This window comes from Xenopus tropicalis, chromosome 9 (genome assembly GCF_000004195.4).
Source record: "Xenopus tropicalis strain Nigerian chromosome 9, UCB_Xtro_10.0, whole genome shotgun sequence".
Taxonomy (NCBI): domain Eukaryota; kingdom Metazoa; phylum Chordata; class Amphibia; order Anura; family Pipidae; genus Xenopus; species Xenopus tropicalis.
Genome location: NC_030685.2, coordinates 64,124,063 through 64,143,240, shown reverse-complemented (window position 1 = coordinate 64,143,240; position 19,178 = coordinate 64,124,063). Strand labels below are relative to the sequence as shown.

At 40.4% G+C, this 19,178-nt stretch overlaps 1 protein-coding gene across 3 annotated transcripts in view; it reads left to right on the top strand.

Annotated features, from left to right (window-relative positions):
* Nucleotides 1–19,178, top strand: part of osbpl6 (oxysterol binding protein like 6) — a 121,911-nt gene that overhangs the window by 98,390 nt on the left and 4,343 nt on the right. For all 3 annotated transcript variants that reach the window (XM_002935685.5, XM_004917740.4, XM_031892959.1), the window contains 9 exons: nt 2,119–2,206; nt 6,388–6,641; nt 11,788–11,925; nt 12,121–12,184; nt 13,370–13,448; nt 14,806–14,950; nt 16,588–16,732; nt 17,870–17,996; nt 18,992–19,114. In XM_002935685.5, the coding sequence (XP_002935731.2) occupies nt 2,119–2,206; nt 6,388–6,641; nt 11,788–11,925; nt 12,121–12,184; nt 13,370–13,448; nt 14,806–14,950; nt 16,588–16,732; nt 17,870–17,996; nt 18,992–19,114 (1,163 nt within the window). The remainder of the gene's footprint in view (nt 1–2,118; nt 2,207–6,387; nt 6,642–11,787; nt 11,926–12,120; nt 12,185–13,369; nt 13,449–14,805; nt 14,951–16,587; nt 16,733–17,869; nt 17,997–18,991; nt 19,115–19,178) is intronic.

Sequence of the window (19,178 nt, the reverse complement as noted above, 5' to 3'; positions counted from 1 at the left end):
CTTGTTCCCACTATGCTGCTTTACTGTTCTCAATCTTTGTGAAGCTAAACTTTATATTCTGTTAGAAACTCATGCCAAATGCTACTGGTATCAGCCTTTCTTGGTAAATGCTGACAATATGACATATGGTGTTTATTATGAAGGGGCTATTGCTCCTACATAAATGTCGATCCATTCAGCTATAATTTCCTTAGTTACTGCTGTATAGTATTGCCATAAAATTTATGGTATTTATGTGTGGCTTTTACAGCAATCATTGCCTCAATATATGAGGCGAGAAGTGAGTGGTTTATATACCCATTACAGGGTTTTTTCTAGTTGGTTAAAAACAAAACAAACATATATAAGAATGTATAGATTGGAGAAACAAGTAGTACGTCACATTACAAATGGTTGTGTTGAAATTTAAAATGCAGCTTATATAACAGCTCTGTCTGGGTGATAAATAGAGTGGTTACTAAATTCATAGGCCACAGGGCTATATTACATCAAAGGCAGAATGCTAAATAATAGACACTAAAGCAATTCCAATGAATATATTCTGGGTTAGGTTCTTCCTTTAACAAGTTACAAGACGGTTGATTTATTTGGATATAGCAGGAATTAGTAATGTGCTACTGCAGTTATTCAAAGTATTAGCCTCGGTATGGGTATGTTAACTAGACGAGGACTGCAGAGAGGGGCAATGGTCAGGTTATAGTGATATTAAAATACCCAGTAATGCTGCACTGATAATTTCATTATGGGTCCATATCCATGTGTAGTTCCTAGTTAATAAGACCACCATACATTTCATGCAGTTTAATGTTAAAGGTTCTGTCAGTGTGCTTTGTTGGTGCTTTCTGGCTGGACTGTGAGAAAAGAAGGACTTCCGCTATTAAAAATTTTATCCAAAGACTGAATTTGGCATTAAACTTTAACAACTTCCTTTATTTATGTGACCCAATCTTACTAGCACTCTGAACATAAGAAAAGAATATGTCTGTTATTTGCTATTGTGCTTGGACACATTAAAGGACATGTAAACCGTACATTTTCCTACCATGTATATAGTTTGGGCACTGCATATATCTCCTCTGTTCACCAACACCTTCACATTTAAAAAAAATAGCAGCTTTCACCCAACACCCATTTTTCTCTTACACATCTTCAGTGACATTTACATCTGCAAACAGCACATCTGCATTGTAAAGTTGCAATGAAGAATGCAGGCTTACACAGGCAGAATTTACTTTGATAAACAGTTTTGCTTAGATTAAGCACTGTAAGCTTAGCTCAGGAGAGTGAGAAAAAAACATGTTTCTCCAACAGAGCTAGAATAGCAGTGCCACCTCTTCATTGGCTGCTAGACTGGAATGTGTGTTTGGTAATCTGAATTGAGAAGAACTGAGCATGTTTAGTTAGCCAAGAGCCAAAGTCATTTCCTGAGGGAAGGGGCCAAGTAAAGTTAGAGGAGGAGAAGGAAGCCTAAGTGATTCAGGGGAGGCTGCAGCCGTACTATTAACCTTTTAACAACCGGAGTGGCAGGTATTTAAATATTTCAAAGAGGCTGTTCACTGAATACATTTTGTGTGGGGAGTTTAAATGTCTTTTAAATAGGGATGCACCGAATCCTGGATTCTGTTCAGGATTCGGGAAGAATACAGGCTTTTTTGATCCGAATCCTGATAAGCATAAATTAGCATATGCTAATTAGCATTCGGAAAGGGTTAAATGGCCTGGGAAAATATTTTCTGCTGCAAGCATAGCACACAGTGATTTTTAACCCCTTCTGATCCTAATTAGCGTACGCTAATTAGGATTCGGATTCGGCAGAATCCGTCGGGGTGGGTTGGATGCATCCCTACTTTTAAACCTTTATTTCTATATAAGAAGTACGCTCAGTTGGGTTAAATATACCTAGTATTATTTTGTGTATATTGATTTCTTTTGGTATACTAGGACCTTAAACAATACAAGTGGTGGAAGTGCAAACGTAGTTCCTAGCAATACCTTTCAAATGTATTCCTTATTTATTATGCTAAGGAGATTATATCTGTAATTTTCACATCAAGGGCTTATTTATCACTAAACATTCTCTTGGTGTTTGCTCTTCTGCTTTATACTCTGTCTTCTCAGGCCTCGGATGATGAATCGTACATCAGCGATGTCAGTGACAATATCTCAGAAGACAACACTAGTGTTGCAGACAACGTGTCCCGTCAAAGTACTGTATACAAACATTATGAATTCTTTTCATACTGTGATAGATTGTCTATGTGTGTATGACTGGGGTCTGTGTAAGTAAAAGTATTCTTATCAGCAACAGAAAACCATTCATAAACGATAAAAATAAGGTGTCTCTCTATTTGCTGAATTCATATGAGGATGGATAATCTATTCAATATATCATACATTATGGGGTTATGATAAATACATTTAGAAGGTCTGTTTCTAATGTGGTCAAAATTGTGAAATGCAAGAAATAGCTTATCCGTAAGGTCTATCTTACTTTCATTTAAATTTGCCTAGAAAATAAGCTATGAATTGTGCAGGCAGAGCATTTATTGTTTGCGTATTACTGCATATAAAAATGAGTAGGAGCTGAACTCCAAGCAATATATGAGAACTGACAGTATTCACTTGGCATAATAATCTATGCCTGGTTCTGCTGCAGCGTCTTGGAACATATCTTTATATGAGGGCTGCTGTACTGTAGCATTGTGTCAAACCAGCAAAAACAATCTTCTGTCAGAGTTTTTACTTGTTCTTTAGGAAACATAATACATTGTTTTTTTATTATATGCCCTTCACTGTAAATTAGAAACAAGAAAGGCATTAACATTTATGTGATAGACCAATGTAATAGGGCAATATTTACCGATATATATTCCAGTTTGGTAAGATTCTTTAATAGGTCACGTAAAGGGTTACTGTCATGCTTTGTATGGTATACTTTTTATTTCTAAGTTACACTGTTTACATAGCAATTCACTCAACCATTTAAAACTGTATTCTTGAACCAACAAATGTATTCTTTTAGTTGTAATATTGGTGTGTAGGCGCCATCTGAGGTCTGAGTCTGAGCTCTCAGAAGAAGCCAGCGCTACACATTAGAACTGATTTTAGGAAACCCATTGTTTCTCCTACTCCCATGTAACTGGAGGAGCCCCAACTGGACTTGGACTGTTCAGGTCACATGACTGTGGCACCCTGGGAAATGAAGAATATGGCTAGCCCCATGTGAAATTTCAAAATTATATATAAAAAAAATCTGTGTTTTTGAAAAACGGATTTCAATGCAGGATTCTGCTGGAGAAGTTCTGTTAACTAATGCATGTTGAAAAAAACATGTTTTCCCCTTGCAGTATTCCTTTAAGGGCTCTGGCACACATGGAGTTTTGTCGCAGGCGACTAATTTCCCCGTGTGCCAGAGCCCTAATAAGATATAAACTATCTGTTGGGTTAAGTATTCATTCCAGGGGTATAGTTTTTCTTTAACCAAGACTTTTCTTCCTGTAGCTCGGTCATAGTTTATCAACAATACAGCAAATATCTCTGCCTCCTAAAAGCCAACCATAAAATCTTCCGGGAAAGCCCTAAATATTGCCCCCTAACAACCATCTGAATGCCAGCCCTAAAATAATATTGTTTTGTTATATTACTTATGTCTTTTTTATCTGTATCTAGGTTATATTATACCCTAGCAACCAGATGAAATTCAAAACTGGAGAGCTGCTTAACAAAAAGCTAAATAGTTTGAAAAAAAAATGAAGAGCATTTGCAAATTACCTTATAACATTAATCTGCAGGATGCTGCCGCTTTGCAGAGCTATTTGACAAAATTGGGAAACTGGGCAGCAAACTGGAAAATGAGGTTCAATGTTGACAAGTGCAAAGTTATGCACTTTGGTAGAAATAATATAAACGCGAACTATCTACTGAATGGTAGTGTGTTGGGGGTATCCTTAATGGAGAAGGATCTGGGGTTTTTTGTAGATAACAAGTTGTATAATTCCAGGCAGTGTCATTCTGTGGCTACTACAGCAAATAAAGTGCTGTCTTGTATAAAAAAGGGCATTGACTCAAGGGATGAGAACATAATTTTGCCCCTTTATAGGTCCCTGGTAAGGCCTCACCTTGAGTATGCAGTGCAGTTTTGGGCTCCAGTCCTTAAGAAGGATATTAATGAGCTGGAGAGAGTGCAGAGACGTGCAACTAAACTGGTAAAGGGGATGGAAGATTTAAGCTATGAGGTTAGACTGTCGAGGTTGGGGTTGAAAAGAGGCGCTTGCGAGGGGACATGATTACTCTGTACAAGTACATTAGAGGGGATTATAGGCAGATGGGGGATGTTCTTTTTTCCCATAAAAACAATCAGCGCACCAGAGGTCACCCCTATAGATTAGAGGAACGGAGCTTCCATTTGAAGCAGCGTAGGTGGTTTTTCACGGTGAGGGCAGTGAGGTTGTGGAATGCCCTTCCTAGAGATGTGGTAACGGCAGATTCTGTTAATGCCTATAAGAGGGGCCTGGATGAGTTCTTGAACAATCAGAATATCCAAGGCTATTGTGATACTAATATTTACAGTTAGTACTAGTGGTTGTATATATAGTTTATGTATGTGAGTGTATAGATTGGTAGGTGTGGGTTGTGTGTGCTGGGTTTACTTGGATGGGTTGAACTTGATGGACTCTGGTCTTTTTTCAACCCTATGTAACTATGTAACTATCTCTACATCATACTGAAAGTAAATTTATAGGTGAACAACTCTTTGAAAACAACCCGAACAAGGTTACAGATATATAAAAATGTGGTTGTATAGTTGCTGTTACATTCAACATAGTATATAAGCATTGACCTTTAAATTTCGCTCTAATCTGAGATCAGGCTGGGATGCCAGGGACAAGGGGCTCTCTACGCTCCATACTAATACATCTTATATATAAAATCTTTTTTCAGATAAATACTGTACTTTTATTTTAAAGACATATAACTGGGAAGCAGAGGTTCTTACAAAATACCGAAATCATAAAGACACAGTTCTTGTACCAAAAGTCAATACTTTCACTGACACTGATTTATTTTTGTTATGAAGCATCAGGAAAACGTCCTCTGTGATTCTGCCTTTTCTTTCTTGGCTCTGCACCTACTATATTATGAGTATCCAGCTCTCTCCTTCAGAACAACTTGTACAGGAAGTGCTCTTGTTTATTCTCATAAAGCACTCTGGTGGGTCTCATTTATTTTCACCTTCTTCAATAAATCTTCAGTGCCAAAGTAACAAAAGAAAATATTTCTTTTTGACTTGGGATATCACTTATTTCAGTCTACGGTGCCTAAAAAGGAGATTCTAGTTCCTATATCTAAAGCTGGCCATACACGATCACATTTTATCAGGGTTGGACTGGGGGGTGAAGGGCCCACCGGGGCTCTGCAGGTGCCCCAGCCGCGTCCCCTAACCCCCCCGCAGGGCCCCCCTAACCCCCCCCGCAGGGCCCCCGCCTGACGTCCTCCCCGAGTGCGTATAAATGGAACGCGTCAGGAGGAACAGTCAGTAGAGGGAGCTCCGGCAAAGGTCGGACTGGGCCGCTGGGGCCCACTAGGGCCGGGGCCCACCGGGATTTTTCCCGGTGTCCCGGCGGCCCAGTCCGACCCTGCATTTTATTCTGCTTCCGACAACCGTTCGGATATGAATTGTACATTTTAATGCAACAATCTGAAACTAACATTCAGACTGAAATTGTAGGATTAAAATCCTAAAGATAACAATCGGAAGATGTTATAACTGCTAATAATCGCCAGACAACAATCGTAGAAAAGTGATGTTCCAGAAATACATTGTAGGATAACCAAGGATAACGCCAGTAGGTACACAACACAATCGTTATCCAACAGAAATCTTCTAACCTGTCCATCAACTAATTGACTGATCGCCATAGTATGAAAATTGGGGGGATGATAATTTGAAACCCACACACGGTCCGAAATTTGTATCGGTGCGTGTATGGGCAGCTTAACTAGCTAGCTGTATGACCCCCATCCATTTTATAATGTTGAATAAAGCCTAGGAGGATAGATAATATGTTTTTACTTTGTTTAGACAGCCTTCATAATGAAATTAAAACTGTTCTAGAAATTATGCTAAATAAGTGAGCATTAAAGGAATACTGTCATGGGAAAACATGCTTTTTTAAAACACATCAGTTAATAGAGCTTCTCCAGCAGAATCCAACAGATTTTTTTATATTTCATTTTGAAATTTCACATGGGGCTAGCCATATTCTTCATTTTCCAGGGTACAATGCACTGAGATGGCTTCCTACACACCAATATTCATCACCCTTGAATATAAAGCTTGTGTAACATACACTTAACTGCACTCTGTATGTCTTTGTTTTCATTTAGTTCTTAATGGAGAGCTATTAGGTGGAGCCTTTAGGACAGGCCGGCGAACTTGCCTCCCTGCTCCGTCTCCAGATACCAGCAATATCAACTTGTGGAATATTTTGAGAAATAACATCGGCAAAGACTTGTCCAAGGTTTCCATGCCGGTGGAATTAAATGAGCCGCTCAATACTTTACAGCACCTGTGTGAAGAACTTGAGTATAGCGAGCTGTTAGATAAAGCTGCTGAGACAGATGATCCTCATGAACGTATGGTAAGGTATATGCTATTGGCCAGATTCTCTGTGATATCAATAGAAATAATTTCTGTTTTACACTTTATGGATATAGGTGTACCAGTGCAGCTACCCATAGCAACATGTACTGTCATTGCATTTGCAATATGAGTGCTGAATTAGATGCAATTTTTGTGTACTGTTAAAGTATTTCAGCAGTCTGCCTGGTCTAAGTTTCGGCATTGAAATGGTGTCTGTGCCCAATACTGTAGTGTCAAGCAAGGTTGGACTGGGCCAGTGTGACACCAGGGCGCTGAGGGGACCCCGGAGCTACCACCTGGTCAGGAAGTGACAGTAGCTCTAGGGTTCGCACAGTGCCGAGCATCAATAGACGCAGCAGCACCCAATTAGGAATGGAGGCAGAAACGACTGAAAGGTGCCAAGCATTTAGCAGCAAGTACCTTTAATGAAAGTGGTTTATACGCAACCCACTGTGGGGAAAAGCACAAGTTGTCCACTTTGTTTGCACTTGAGCCTTTGTATGTTCGCCCTGTGTTTCTCCCTAGTGTGTGAATGTGATAGGGACCTCAGGTCATCAAATCCACTGGGGCAGGGACTGATGAAAAATCTCTGTAAAGAGGTCACAGAAACCGGCAAGATCATTTAGAAGGAAGCATCGAGTGGATTCACTGGTGGTGCCAAGAAGCAGAGGCATCTCTGTTCAATTTCAGCTTGATTTTCTATTTTTATTAGAATGCAATTTTTATAGTTTCAAGCCCCACATAATTTGAACTAGGACAGATCCATTTATTAATCAAAAGAAACAGGGCAGGCTTTACATATGAATGCTGGGGTAGTGCTAATTAAGGCTGCTCTTATTCAGCCTGCAGTAACTGGGGGATCTCGCTCTATGAGCCTATGTGTGAGACTGCTGAGGAGGAAAGGTCTCTCAGAGTGCTGATTTTTTTGTGTTTATACTCTTAAACAAGCATTCTCTTGAGAAGGACCCGCCGAACATCATGATTTATATAAAGCAGATTCTGAGCGTGCAGCGTTGTACCCAGTGCTATTGCTCTGGGACTTATTAGCCTGGAGATTGTTGTTGCTTCTGCTAAAGAAAATTGCTGGAAAGCTTCATGCTAGAAAACGACATGTAATTACAAGAAAAAAAAAGTAAAGTTCTGCAAACAAGCAAAAGGTATACTACTCAATTCAAAAAACATAGACATAGAGATATGAATTTCATTTTGTTATACATTTTACATACTTCCACATCATTAACAGGTCCCATGGCCTGTCCCTAAACTGATCTTTAATATCAATTGGTGGTTCGCTTATTAGGCTTAGTAATAGGCTTATACAGGTGTATAGGCATTATGGGAGTGCCATCTCTCATAACTCCATTATATGAAATTCTAATTACAAATATAGGACCCCTTATCCAAAATGCTTGGGACCAAGGGTATTCCGGATAAGTGGCAGTGGCAGATGGGGAGATTCCTCTCAAGGCAACTTTGGGCAACTTCGGGAAATCGTAGCGACAAGTATGCCACCCCACCGGCAATTTACATTCTTGCTGGTGGGATGGCATTGCGGAGAGATAAGTCGCCCGCGGCAACAAAGATTTGTTGTGAGGCGAATAATCTCCCCATCTGCCACTGTCTACTAAAAAATCAGTAAAACATTAATAAACCCAATAGGATTGTTTTGCCTCCAATAAGGATTAATTATATTTTAGTTGGGATCAAGTACAAGGTACTGTTTTATTATTATAGAGAAAAAGGAAATCGATAAAAATCTGAATTATTTGATTAAAATTGAGTCTATGACAGGCTTTCCATAATTCGGAGCTTTCTGGATAAAGTGTTTCCAGATAACAGATCCCATTCCTATATTAAAAATGATTTTGTCTTTCTCTGTAATAATAAAATAGTAGCTTGTACTTGATGGTATGGTAATTAAGCTATAATTCATCCTTATTGGTGGCAAAACAATTCTAGTAGGTTTAATTAATGTTTAAATGATTTTTTAGTAGAGTTAAGTTATGGAGATCCCTTATACTGACTCCCCAGGTTACAAGCATTCAGGATAACAGGTCCCATACCTGTAGCACACATGGCGTTTTCTCTACCATCATTTTCCTGCAGGTATAGATGTTCCTAGACATTGGCAATGACCGTAATAGAAATCCGCCTCACAAAGCCAGTTCTGTAGACACAGATTTTGGGCTAAAAGCATGCACGGCAGTAGGCACATACAGCTGAGAGTCTATGTCTGCTTTCATACCACCATGCCTGGAAGCGCTGCATTATTGCCTCTTTATTTTTTTGCAGAACCTCAGTGTAGCACTCACATGTTGCAAAATAATTTTATTTTTATTTATTCATATATCCTGATGTAAGAAAAATTTAGGTCACCATATACTTTAGGCCAGTGCTGTCCAACTGGCGGCCCGCGACCCCCCTCTGTGTGGCCCCCCACCTGTCTGGCTGCTTTGATGGCTTACTCTTGTGTAAGCTTTAAATGGTATCAGTACTGTGATTAACTGGCCCCCTGCATGGTTCTCACCTCGGATTCAGGCTGTAATCAGGCTGTATTGTTTAAATATGTAATCCCCTGTACTGTTCACACCTTTTAATCTCTGCATTGTTCACCCCCTGCAGTGTTCACACCTCAGGCTCAGGCTGTAATCACCCATATTGTTCCCCTGTTCACACCTCAGGAGCAGTAGAAACCCACAAATAATCCATGCACTCTACAAAAAGAACATATACTGAGGTGGTACTGCAATTAAAAAGTTTTTAATATATAGTTATTGTGCAGACTGTAGGAGCAGTGCCAGCATTGTGTCACTGTAGGCTGCCTGTGTGTGCCATACACACACAGGCAGGGTAGGGCAAGCAGAGTATGGCACACACAGGCAGCATAGGGCAGGCAGAGTATGGCACACACAGGCCAAGTATGGCACAAACCAGCCAAGAATGGCAAACACAGTGAAAGTATGGCACACGCAGGCAGGGTAGGGAAGACAGAGTATGGCACACACAGGCAGGGTAGGGCAGGCAGAGTATGGCACACACAGGCCAAGTATGGCACAAACCAGCCAAGAATGGCACACACAGTGAAAGTATGGCACACAGGCAGGGTAGGGAAGGCAGAGTATGGCACACACAGGCAGGTTAGGGAAGGCAGAGTATGGCACACACAGGCAGGGTAGGGCAGGCAGAGTATGGCAGGTTTTTGCTGTACTACAACCATTAATATGGGTATGGTCATGTGATAACATGGGTGCGGTTTCAAAAAGGGGAGTGGTCAAAACTGGCTTCCATTATCGGCCCTCTACCACGTAGGTCGGAAAAATTCCGGCCCTCGCTACAACAGAAGTTGGACTGCACTGCTTTAGGCTGTTGTGACGGCATCTGCATAATTTTGGGTGCTCAGCATTAAAATAGCGCTTTAGGAGCAAGACTGCTGTGCATATTGACACAGCCCGCAGAAGCAACCATAGTTTAACTGCCAGCGTGAAGGATGGTTGTATCTTCAGGGTTCCCCTGCATCACTAGGCACAATTGTATTGTACATGATTTGGAACAGGAAGACCCACCAGCACAAAACACAACTATAAGAAGTGCAAGAAGTAGCTTGGGCACAAGTACTTTTAATGAATGGCATCAATCCATGCAATTGCTGTGTCCATTTGGGTGAACGCAACTGTAGTTGTAAATAAGCCATATGGAAACCGTTCAAACCCCAAAAAATTACTGCAATGCTCAGTAGCAATCCTAGCCACTGGGAACTTCTTATTCTAGTTGTAGAAGTCTAATATATACAACTCTCTTTAGCATAATGGTTACTAATTTGATGCAATTTGGCCCAGTGCCCACCAGTGCCTTGTGAAGTTTTCTTTGAAATACTGTGGGTTGCCACATGGTTTTCCATTCCAGTTTTACTTGAGAGACACACTCAGATGTAAAAAGTGTGGCTCTCAAATAAAAGTGAGCCATAGAAGCATGAAAAAGTTCCTTAAGAATGCAATATAAGGGCTGTGATTGGCTATTGTGGACTGCTGGCCTGCAGGAGGCTCTGCTTGGAGTAAAACTGTGTCTCGGTGCAACCAAAACTTGCCTCCAAGCCAAAAATTTGAAAATGGCACCTACTTTGAGGCCACTGGGAGCAACATCAAAGGGGGTGTGAGCAACATGGTGCTTATAAGCCACTGGTTGGGTACCACTGACCTAAAGCATGCTACTTTAGGTTCTTTTATATACCTTTTATATGTTTTAGTATATGTTTTATTGTTTGTAAGGGATGTATCAGCTTGGGACATACCACTATTTTTATCAAAGTGTCTTGTCTCCTCTTATGATGCTGTAAATTGAATGTAAGGCTGTAACAAAGCTGCCTTATGTGCCATCTTATTGCTGTTCTGTATGCTCATCTCACTTGTGCAGAAACTCACTGTAATTTGCTCATACAAGGTCTGATATAAAATGAAATAGCATTTTTGCGTGTAGGGATTAATTTGCCTCTAATTACTGCTTTTGATACATCCCAAAACAGCTTTGGGTTATTACCGTGCTTTAGGCTACTGTCTACATCATTTTCCCAGAACTTTTTAGGCAAGTAATGAATAAATCATTTTTGTAGAGGTTGGAGGGGAATTTACAATTATAGTTGTTATTGAATAAATGATTTATTTCCCATTTTAATCGAATGGAACTGTAGTCTGATACAATTATGCTACGTAACTAAGTTGACAATGTACCGTTTGCCAAACCTCCTGCCATCAAAATGTAATCGATACGGTAGTACGTCTTTGGTACATGTGAATAGAAAGAGTAGTCTCTTGAGGTTAGATTCAGTAAGCTATAGCAGTCTAATGGTAGAAAAGACAACTAATACTTTCCAAATAATAAAAGTGAGAATCTTGGCCTGAATGTGCTGGAGTTATTTACATTGTTGTACTAAATACAATCACAAGAAAATGTGATGGTATCTCTGCCTATTAAGTGTTATGGGTGAACTACATGTTGTTTTATAGTGAACTACTTAACTTAGTAGTATAGTGCTAGGCTTGTAAAACAATGCTTAATTTAAAATATTTAGAATATTTTATAATATTTTGTATAAAAATATGCGTGCATTATTAACATAGCATATATTTAACCTACACTTTTCTTTACAGGCCCTAATTGCTGCATTTGCGGTCTCAGGATACGCTTCCACTTACTACCGAGCAGGAAGCAAACCATTTAACCCTGTGCTCGGGGAGACATATGAATGTATAAGAGAAGACAAAGGATTTCGTTTTTTTTCAGAGCAGGTAAGTTGGGCTCTTGGCATTATGTATCTTAGTGCCATTTATAAGTCTGTGTTTCTATGGGCTTTGCATAAAATTCCCTTTTTAGCTTAGCACTGCCAGCATGACAGTTTGAGAAGACAGGGTCCTGGTCAAATAAGGATGGGTGGGACTATGTATAATAATAATAATAATAATAGTAATATTATTATATTTCAGGTTAGCCATCACCCCCCAATTTCAGCCTGTCATTGTGAATCCAAGAACTTTGTTTTCTGGCAAGGTATTTTTCAAAATAATTATAAATCTTGTGTATGTGTTTTGGTGTATTACTCCTTATAATGTATAAGATATTTTGGTGCGTGTGGAGTGGGTTCTTTCAGGAATTAGAGGGACATGGAGGTTTGATGAGATGATGGATTACACTAATGTATGGAAAACATTCACAAACCAGCTTCCATATCAAGTAGTAGACTAACACAGTACTTTGCATTCTGTTTATATGTAACTAGAAGCCAGCTGTTCTGGGCTGTTTCTACCCATTATTACAGAAAGTAATTCGACTAGATATGTTTCCATGGACCTAGGCACCCTAAAACCGACCCTATGTGCAGGATGAAATAGAAGTGCTTAGTGAAGGAGCCAAGTCCACAAAAGCTTTATACTTATTTTTTTAACATTATATTTATAAACAGAAAACTACCTCGCAGTATTTAAAACTGCATAAATATATGAAATAGAAATATTTCAGAAGAACTTTGGTATAACCTGTAGGAACACAATGTACAGGTATGGGATCCCTTATCCGGAAACCCATTATCCAGAAAGCTCCGAATTATGGAAAGCCTGTCTCCCATAGACTCCATTATAATCAAATAATTGAGAATTTTAAAACTGATTTCCTTTTTCTCTGTAATAATAAAACATTACCTTATAATTGATCCCAACTAAGATATAAAAAATCCTTATTGGATGCAAAATAATCCTGTTGGGTTTAAATAATGTTTTATTGATTTTTTAGTAGGCTTAAGGTATGGAGATCCAAATTAAGGAAAGACCCCTTATCCGGAATACCCTTGGTCCCGAGCATTCTGGATAACGGATCCTATACCTGTACTACTAAGAGCAGATCATTTTTTTGTAGTAAAGGAACACTTTATAGTACCACCATCTCTACCAAAAGGGACAACATAGCTACAGTTGAATATACAGTATATATGTGTGTGTTTATAAAAAGTGCTATACCCCCTATAATACATGGATATCAGAAGTCACAGAGGGATTTCATGAACCTACAATTTAAGAACAAGATCCATATATTACTGTCCAGAGAAATGTGTCCTACCATCACCATATTTCAATGTAGGGTCATTATTTCTCCCTGGGTTTCCTTTTGGTATTTGCTTGAATATTTTGGAATATTAAGTTGTTTAGTAAACACATTTTTACAATACCTTTTGACTTTCAGATATCAGATGGAAAAATAAATTTTGGGGAAAATCAATGGAAATATTGCCTTTTGGAACAGTGAATGTTACATTACCAAAGTAAGATTTTTAAAATGTTTGTTTTACATGCTTAAATGTTAAAAAGTATATATAAAATATTTTTATTATGACATTTAAATTATCATTATTGCTCCTTTTTAATTTCACCTCTGCATTACTTTGTTATGTTGGGGGTGGCTTTATGTGATACAGTTGTCGCTGGGCAGGGAGTGGGCAGTGACATCACGGGGGCAGGGAAGAGACAGGGCTGTGACATCATGGGGGCAGGAAGAGATGGGGCCGTGACTGCCACTAGGCGGGGCTATCGGGGTGGTTGGCTGATAATCGCGTCAATCTCAGTGAGTCCTGCTCGGTTTTCCTAATTTTAAAAAACGGGCACGAGGTTTTGACCCAGAGAGCCCTTCTGAAAACCGTGTGGCAACCCTCTTTGTGGGGGAAGTCGCAGGGGTCTGCACTCCCAAATAGGCTGTAGAGCAGTGCCGGGCCTCGGGTTGGGGGGGCACCCAAGGCAAGCGTCTCCTGCACTCACCTGCTCCACTCCTCTTCTCCCCTCTCAACTTGATCCATGCAACAGTTTGTGGGGAGTGCAGACTTCAGATGGCCTTAAACTAGGGGAAGGCAGGCAAAAGCAGTATGTGCCCACACTCCCACTCTCTTGTGCCCATGGCATGTGCCTTTTCTGCCTACCCCTACTTCATGATGCAGAGACCTGCGGCAATTTGCACAAAGCCTAAGGCGGTGTGTAAAGTGCAAAAAATGAGAGATTGTGGCCTACTATTAGCTTTCTATCCATGTCTGTCTATGTGTACACCTTTAACCTATAACACATTTAGGTGTTAGGTTCTCCGATGGGTCCTAGGAGGCCCAGTCTGATACTTTCGTATTTATATTATTCTGGCAGTCTTGGATATCTTGTTCTGTTTTTTATTTATATTGGTGCATGGTAAGAAAAGAAAAACTTGCCAAGTCAGAATAGATGTTAACAAATCCATGTTTATAAAGACAAAAAGTACTGAATTGTCCATTGGGTCGGGTGCAAAACCCTGGAACCTTCTGCTGATGGAAGGCAGTATTCCATTGTAAGAAAATAATGAAGCAGTATTTCAGATCCAGTCTGGCATGATTTACTGGTACCACCAAAAGTCAAACATGTCCACGTAGGCTTGGCTTGTGATGGGCCACTAAATCACCTTAAATTGAATTCTGAGTTCAACTTCATTCTTTTTGTGCATTGAAAAATTGCCTTTGAGGACTCAAACGAGAGTCCTTTTATGAATTGCTCTACTCCTACTGGAAAAAATATAAAATGAGGCCTGCTAAAGGCATGAAATGTTTTAGAGATGTTTTTTCGATGCAAACAGAACAGAACTATTTTTGACAGATGCTTTTTTTATAGGTATGGAGATTGTTACATCTGGAATAAAGTCACCACATGCATACACAACATCCTCAGTGGGAGGAGATGGATAGAACATTATGGCGAGATCACCATACGGAACACAAAGAACTGTGTTTCAATGTGTAAGATGACATTTATCAAGGTAAGGAATCCTGCAAGATCAGCTGAGGCGTTATTGATTTGCAGATACAAGCTGGCTGACAAGGGCAACCTTTATGTCTTTATCAGTAATGACACAGAGCCATATTGGCTTAGTGCAATAACTCCTTTCTTTCACATGATATGATATATATAGGAAACCTTTTATTCGTGCCAAATCTGTACTGAATCCTCACACCTGTTGGTTAAGATTGTCAGTAGGGATATACAGCAATTAAAGTACTCCATATTGTAAAATATAAGGATATTATAAGTGACCAAGGAGTTCCATGTCCATGGGCACCACAAATAGGGGCAAGGGGGCACTTGGCCCCCCTCCCCCCTGGAATTTTTCAGACCTCCCAACTGTTCCAGATTTCAGCCCACAGCCCACTGTCCCAGATAGGTGTCTACGTTTCCCATATTGCCCTGCCTTAAAAATGGCTGTGTGTTCTGTTGTGGAATGCATGGCCATGTTTAATCATTAAGGGAGGTTCAGCTATGCAGGAGGCAGAGCCAGGCAAGCAGCATGGGAGCACTAGTAATGCTTTCAGTCTATCCATTTTCTGCAGTGATCTCCCTGGTATATTTGGGATTAATGTGATCATTGTCCATTTTTTGTAATGATCTTACTGCCATGTCTGGATGCAATTAACGTGCTTATAATGCAATTCTGCAGTGATCTTACTGGCATATATGGACAATAATGGCTTAATGGTGTAACAAAGCACAGTGCATTTTTGGGGGTGCCAGGCTTTGTTTTCATCTTAGGCCCCATGTTTTGTTGAGACAGCCTTGCTCATCCATGTACATTGTGGGGAGTGGGGGGCATGTGTCTTGACCCCATGACAAGAGGCTGCATAGTAAGTAGCAGGCAGCAGTAAAACATGAAGAACAGCTATTGATTCCCTTTTCAGTCAGCCAATCACTATTTGCAGTAGTTATACTCCCAGTGGGATAATCTATTCTCTCTTTATTCAGCCTGAGCAGTGAATCCAAAAGGTGCTAAACTGCACTTCTCCCATCTTTCATTTGCTATGCATAGCCGATCTGAATGAATGAATGTTTAATGAATGATAGATAGGTGCAGAGAGTATTATGCTGCCATTGTAAGCCTGTACATGTGTGGAGCAAGCTAATGAGAACAAAGAAAGACTGGGCTTTCCAATCACTAACTCATGTTCCTGGCCTTGGAACACAGCATTAAGTCCATTAAGGGCCCTGCAGTGTATCCTGCAATGCAGTATTTAATTGATGTCAGTCTCCCCTCTGGGTCTGTACCCATGGGAGCACAATTAAACTCTGTACAGTTTTATCTGTGTTCAGCATTTATGCATATTTAGATACATAGATGCAACAGCGTAGAAAATACAATGTGACACTAACCTTATGCTGTAACATTTTCATTTAACCTAATTTTTGCCGCAGTCTGGTGGACTGACATAATCTACAGACTTATTTTTGTGCTCATTTACTTAAGCTCAGGTAAAATTGCAGGTCTTTTGGCTTCATTCTGGACATGCCCCATGAGAAATATTTGATATCAGAACTAAGAAAATCGAATAAGGATATGCCAATAAGCTGTTGGAATAACTCCAGGACAAGCCATCTGTTGATGTATTGCTGTCTATTTATCCACAGGGAAGCTACTGGAACTCCAGTGCTAATGAGGTCCATGGAGTTGTGATGGATCAGGAAGGAAAAGTGGTTCATCGGCTCTTTGGAAAGTGGCATGAAGGCCTGTATTGTGGGGATGCACCTGCAGCAAAATGCATATGGAGGCCAGGTAGAGACCCATAACTCTGGAATGGAAATTTTTAATTTAACAGACTGTATGACTCTATGAGAAGACTCCATCATGTACAAAACACAGTCATGTGCATCTATGTGTTCTTGCACAGAAAAATGGGGTGTTTTAGTGCATAGAAAACGTTCTTTCTCATATCTCCATTTATACTTAAAAAAATGTGAGATATTATGCAGATATTGAGCTGATGGTTTAGATGATAGGAGCCAGTGATTCACAAAAGCATTTCAATGATGAGACACACTGCTCATTTGTATGCAACTGCCTGGCTGTGCTAATAAACCTAGTGGGTGAGCTTTACCCTATAGGGTATTCCATGAGAACAGATAGGTGTAGCCAAAGGCATACTGCACCACATTCATTTAGGTCTTTGTTTTCAGTAATACAAGATTCCCTCCTCTCTGTTATTATGTGAGACCATATATGTCTCAGGTAGCAGCACCCCAGCACTCTTTTTGTGCCCAGAACCCCAAGCAAGCCACTCCCTTCTTTCAGGCCACAAATTTGACCAGCATGTCTGTTGGAGGTAGGATTGCCACCCAGCCAGTAGTGCACTGGCCAGGGCCGAGGCCAGTATTACAAATTTACCCGCATTATACTTGGAGGTAAATTTATAATCCCTAATTATTTAGCCTTCTACCTGCCCCTAAACCAGCCCAATTCTGCCCCCCACTCCCCCTTCACCCTGCCCATTACCTATTTCGCACTGCCTTCTAGCTGATTCTCCCTCTCCTTTGCTTTATAGTGTAGCAGCTCTACTCTCACCCCATTTGGCCCCCCAGCCTCCAGGTCATAGGCCAATAAGGGGCCCATGAAAATGTGGCAACCCTAGTTCGAGGCCTAAGATTGGGAAAACTAATGATTTGAAAATCCATGAAATTTGAAAATGAAGAACAATTGAAAATATTGCTTGGAATAGGTACATCAATAACAGTAAAAGTTTATTTAAATATGAACTTCCCCTTCTTATAATATATTTAATTTTACTTCAGGGTTTACTTTATTTTCAGTACACATGCTCTCAAAATAGACTCAAATATGGCCTTTTTGTGTGAACTACACAGTGTATTTATTTTTTATTACTGTTATATTTATTGTAGTGCTTTAATCTCTCAGGTTCCATGCCCACCAACTATGAGCTCTATTATGGTTTCACGAGATTCGCCATAGAGTTGAATGAGCTGGACCCAGTGCTGAAAGACTTCCTTCCACTGACGGACGCAAGATTCAGGCCAGATCAAAGGTAAACATGATACAAATAAAATAAAGGCTCAGCTCAGTTGCATAGTAATCTGTATGACTGTATGACATAATGGGTCATTACAAACGCTACTGCAACTGTGCTCACTCTAAATACAGGTTAATGTTGTGCTTGTTGATCTGCTTTCCCACCTGCTACCCTCCCACCTGTTCACTCACATTCCCCCCTTCCCACCCACTCTCAGATAGGAGAGAATCTATACAACTGCAGACCCACAGTTCTGGGGGGTCTGCTTCCTCTAATTATGCTACTGATCAAACATACAAATACTGACCAACACAGAAGCGCCCTGCTTGAGTCTAAATAAACATAAAAATTCATTTATCTCTGTGTCATTGCATGTTCTACCGACCAGGGACAGAATTAGGAGGTGGCAGAAGCAGCTCTGTATTTAGGCCCAGTGCCACACTAGGCACCAGATCTAAATGTCCCCCCCCCAGACTGCAGAAGTGATGTCATATGCGCACATGTATGCGTGATGTCATACATGTCAATAATCTTGGATGGAACCCTCACCCCCCCCCCGATCTACCACTGGATTTGGACAGGTACATCTGGCAGTGGATACGGAGGGTTTCTATTTTTTTTTTATATTAATTATATAGGCGCCCAAGGGCCTCCCCCCTAAGGCTGCCCCCCTAGGCACAGGCCCTTTGGTGCCTATATACAGTACATAAATACAGCTTTGGGCAGAAGAGGTTCAATTAGGAGCCTGGGAGAAAAGGGGTGGGGATTGGGGTTGAAGATGGGGTGGGAAGCGTGTGTGGGGGGGTGTTTGAATGAGTGGAGTGAGGCATGGTCAAGGTGTCAAACCAAACAGAATTGCCTTAAGTGTCAATAGTAGTTGGCCTGATTCTGCTACTAAACACTGTAGCCCCCCCCACTCCCCCCCCCCCACTCTCTGTGTTTTTTTAAAAACGAAGCCATTTGAAAACTAAACTTGATTTGCCCGTGTATTCTTCCTGTTTCTGTGTTAGGTTGTTAGAAGAAGGGAATGTAGAAGCAGCAGCTATGGAAAAGCAAAGAATAGAGGAGCTCCAGAGAAGTAGAAGAAAGTGCATGGAAGAAGACCATGTGGAGTACACAACAAAATATTTCCGGTGAGTTTGACTGTAAAGGGAGTGGCCAGTGGCCCTGTTTTCAAGGTCGTAGACAAATGTGGCA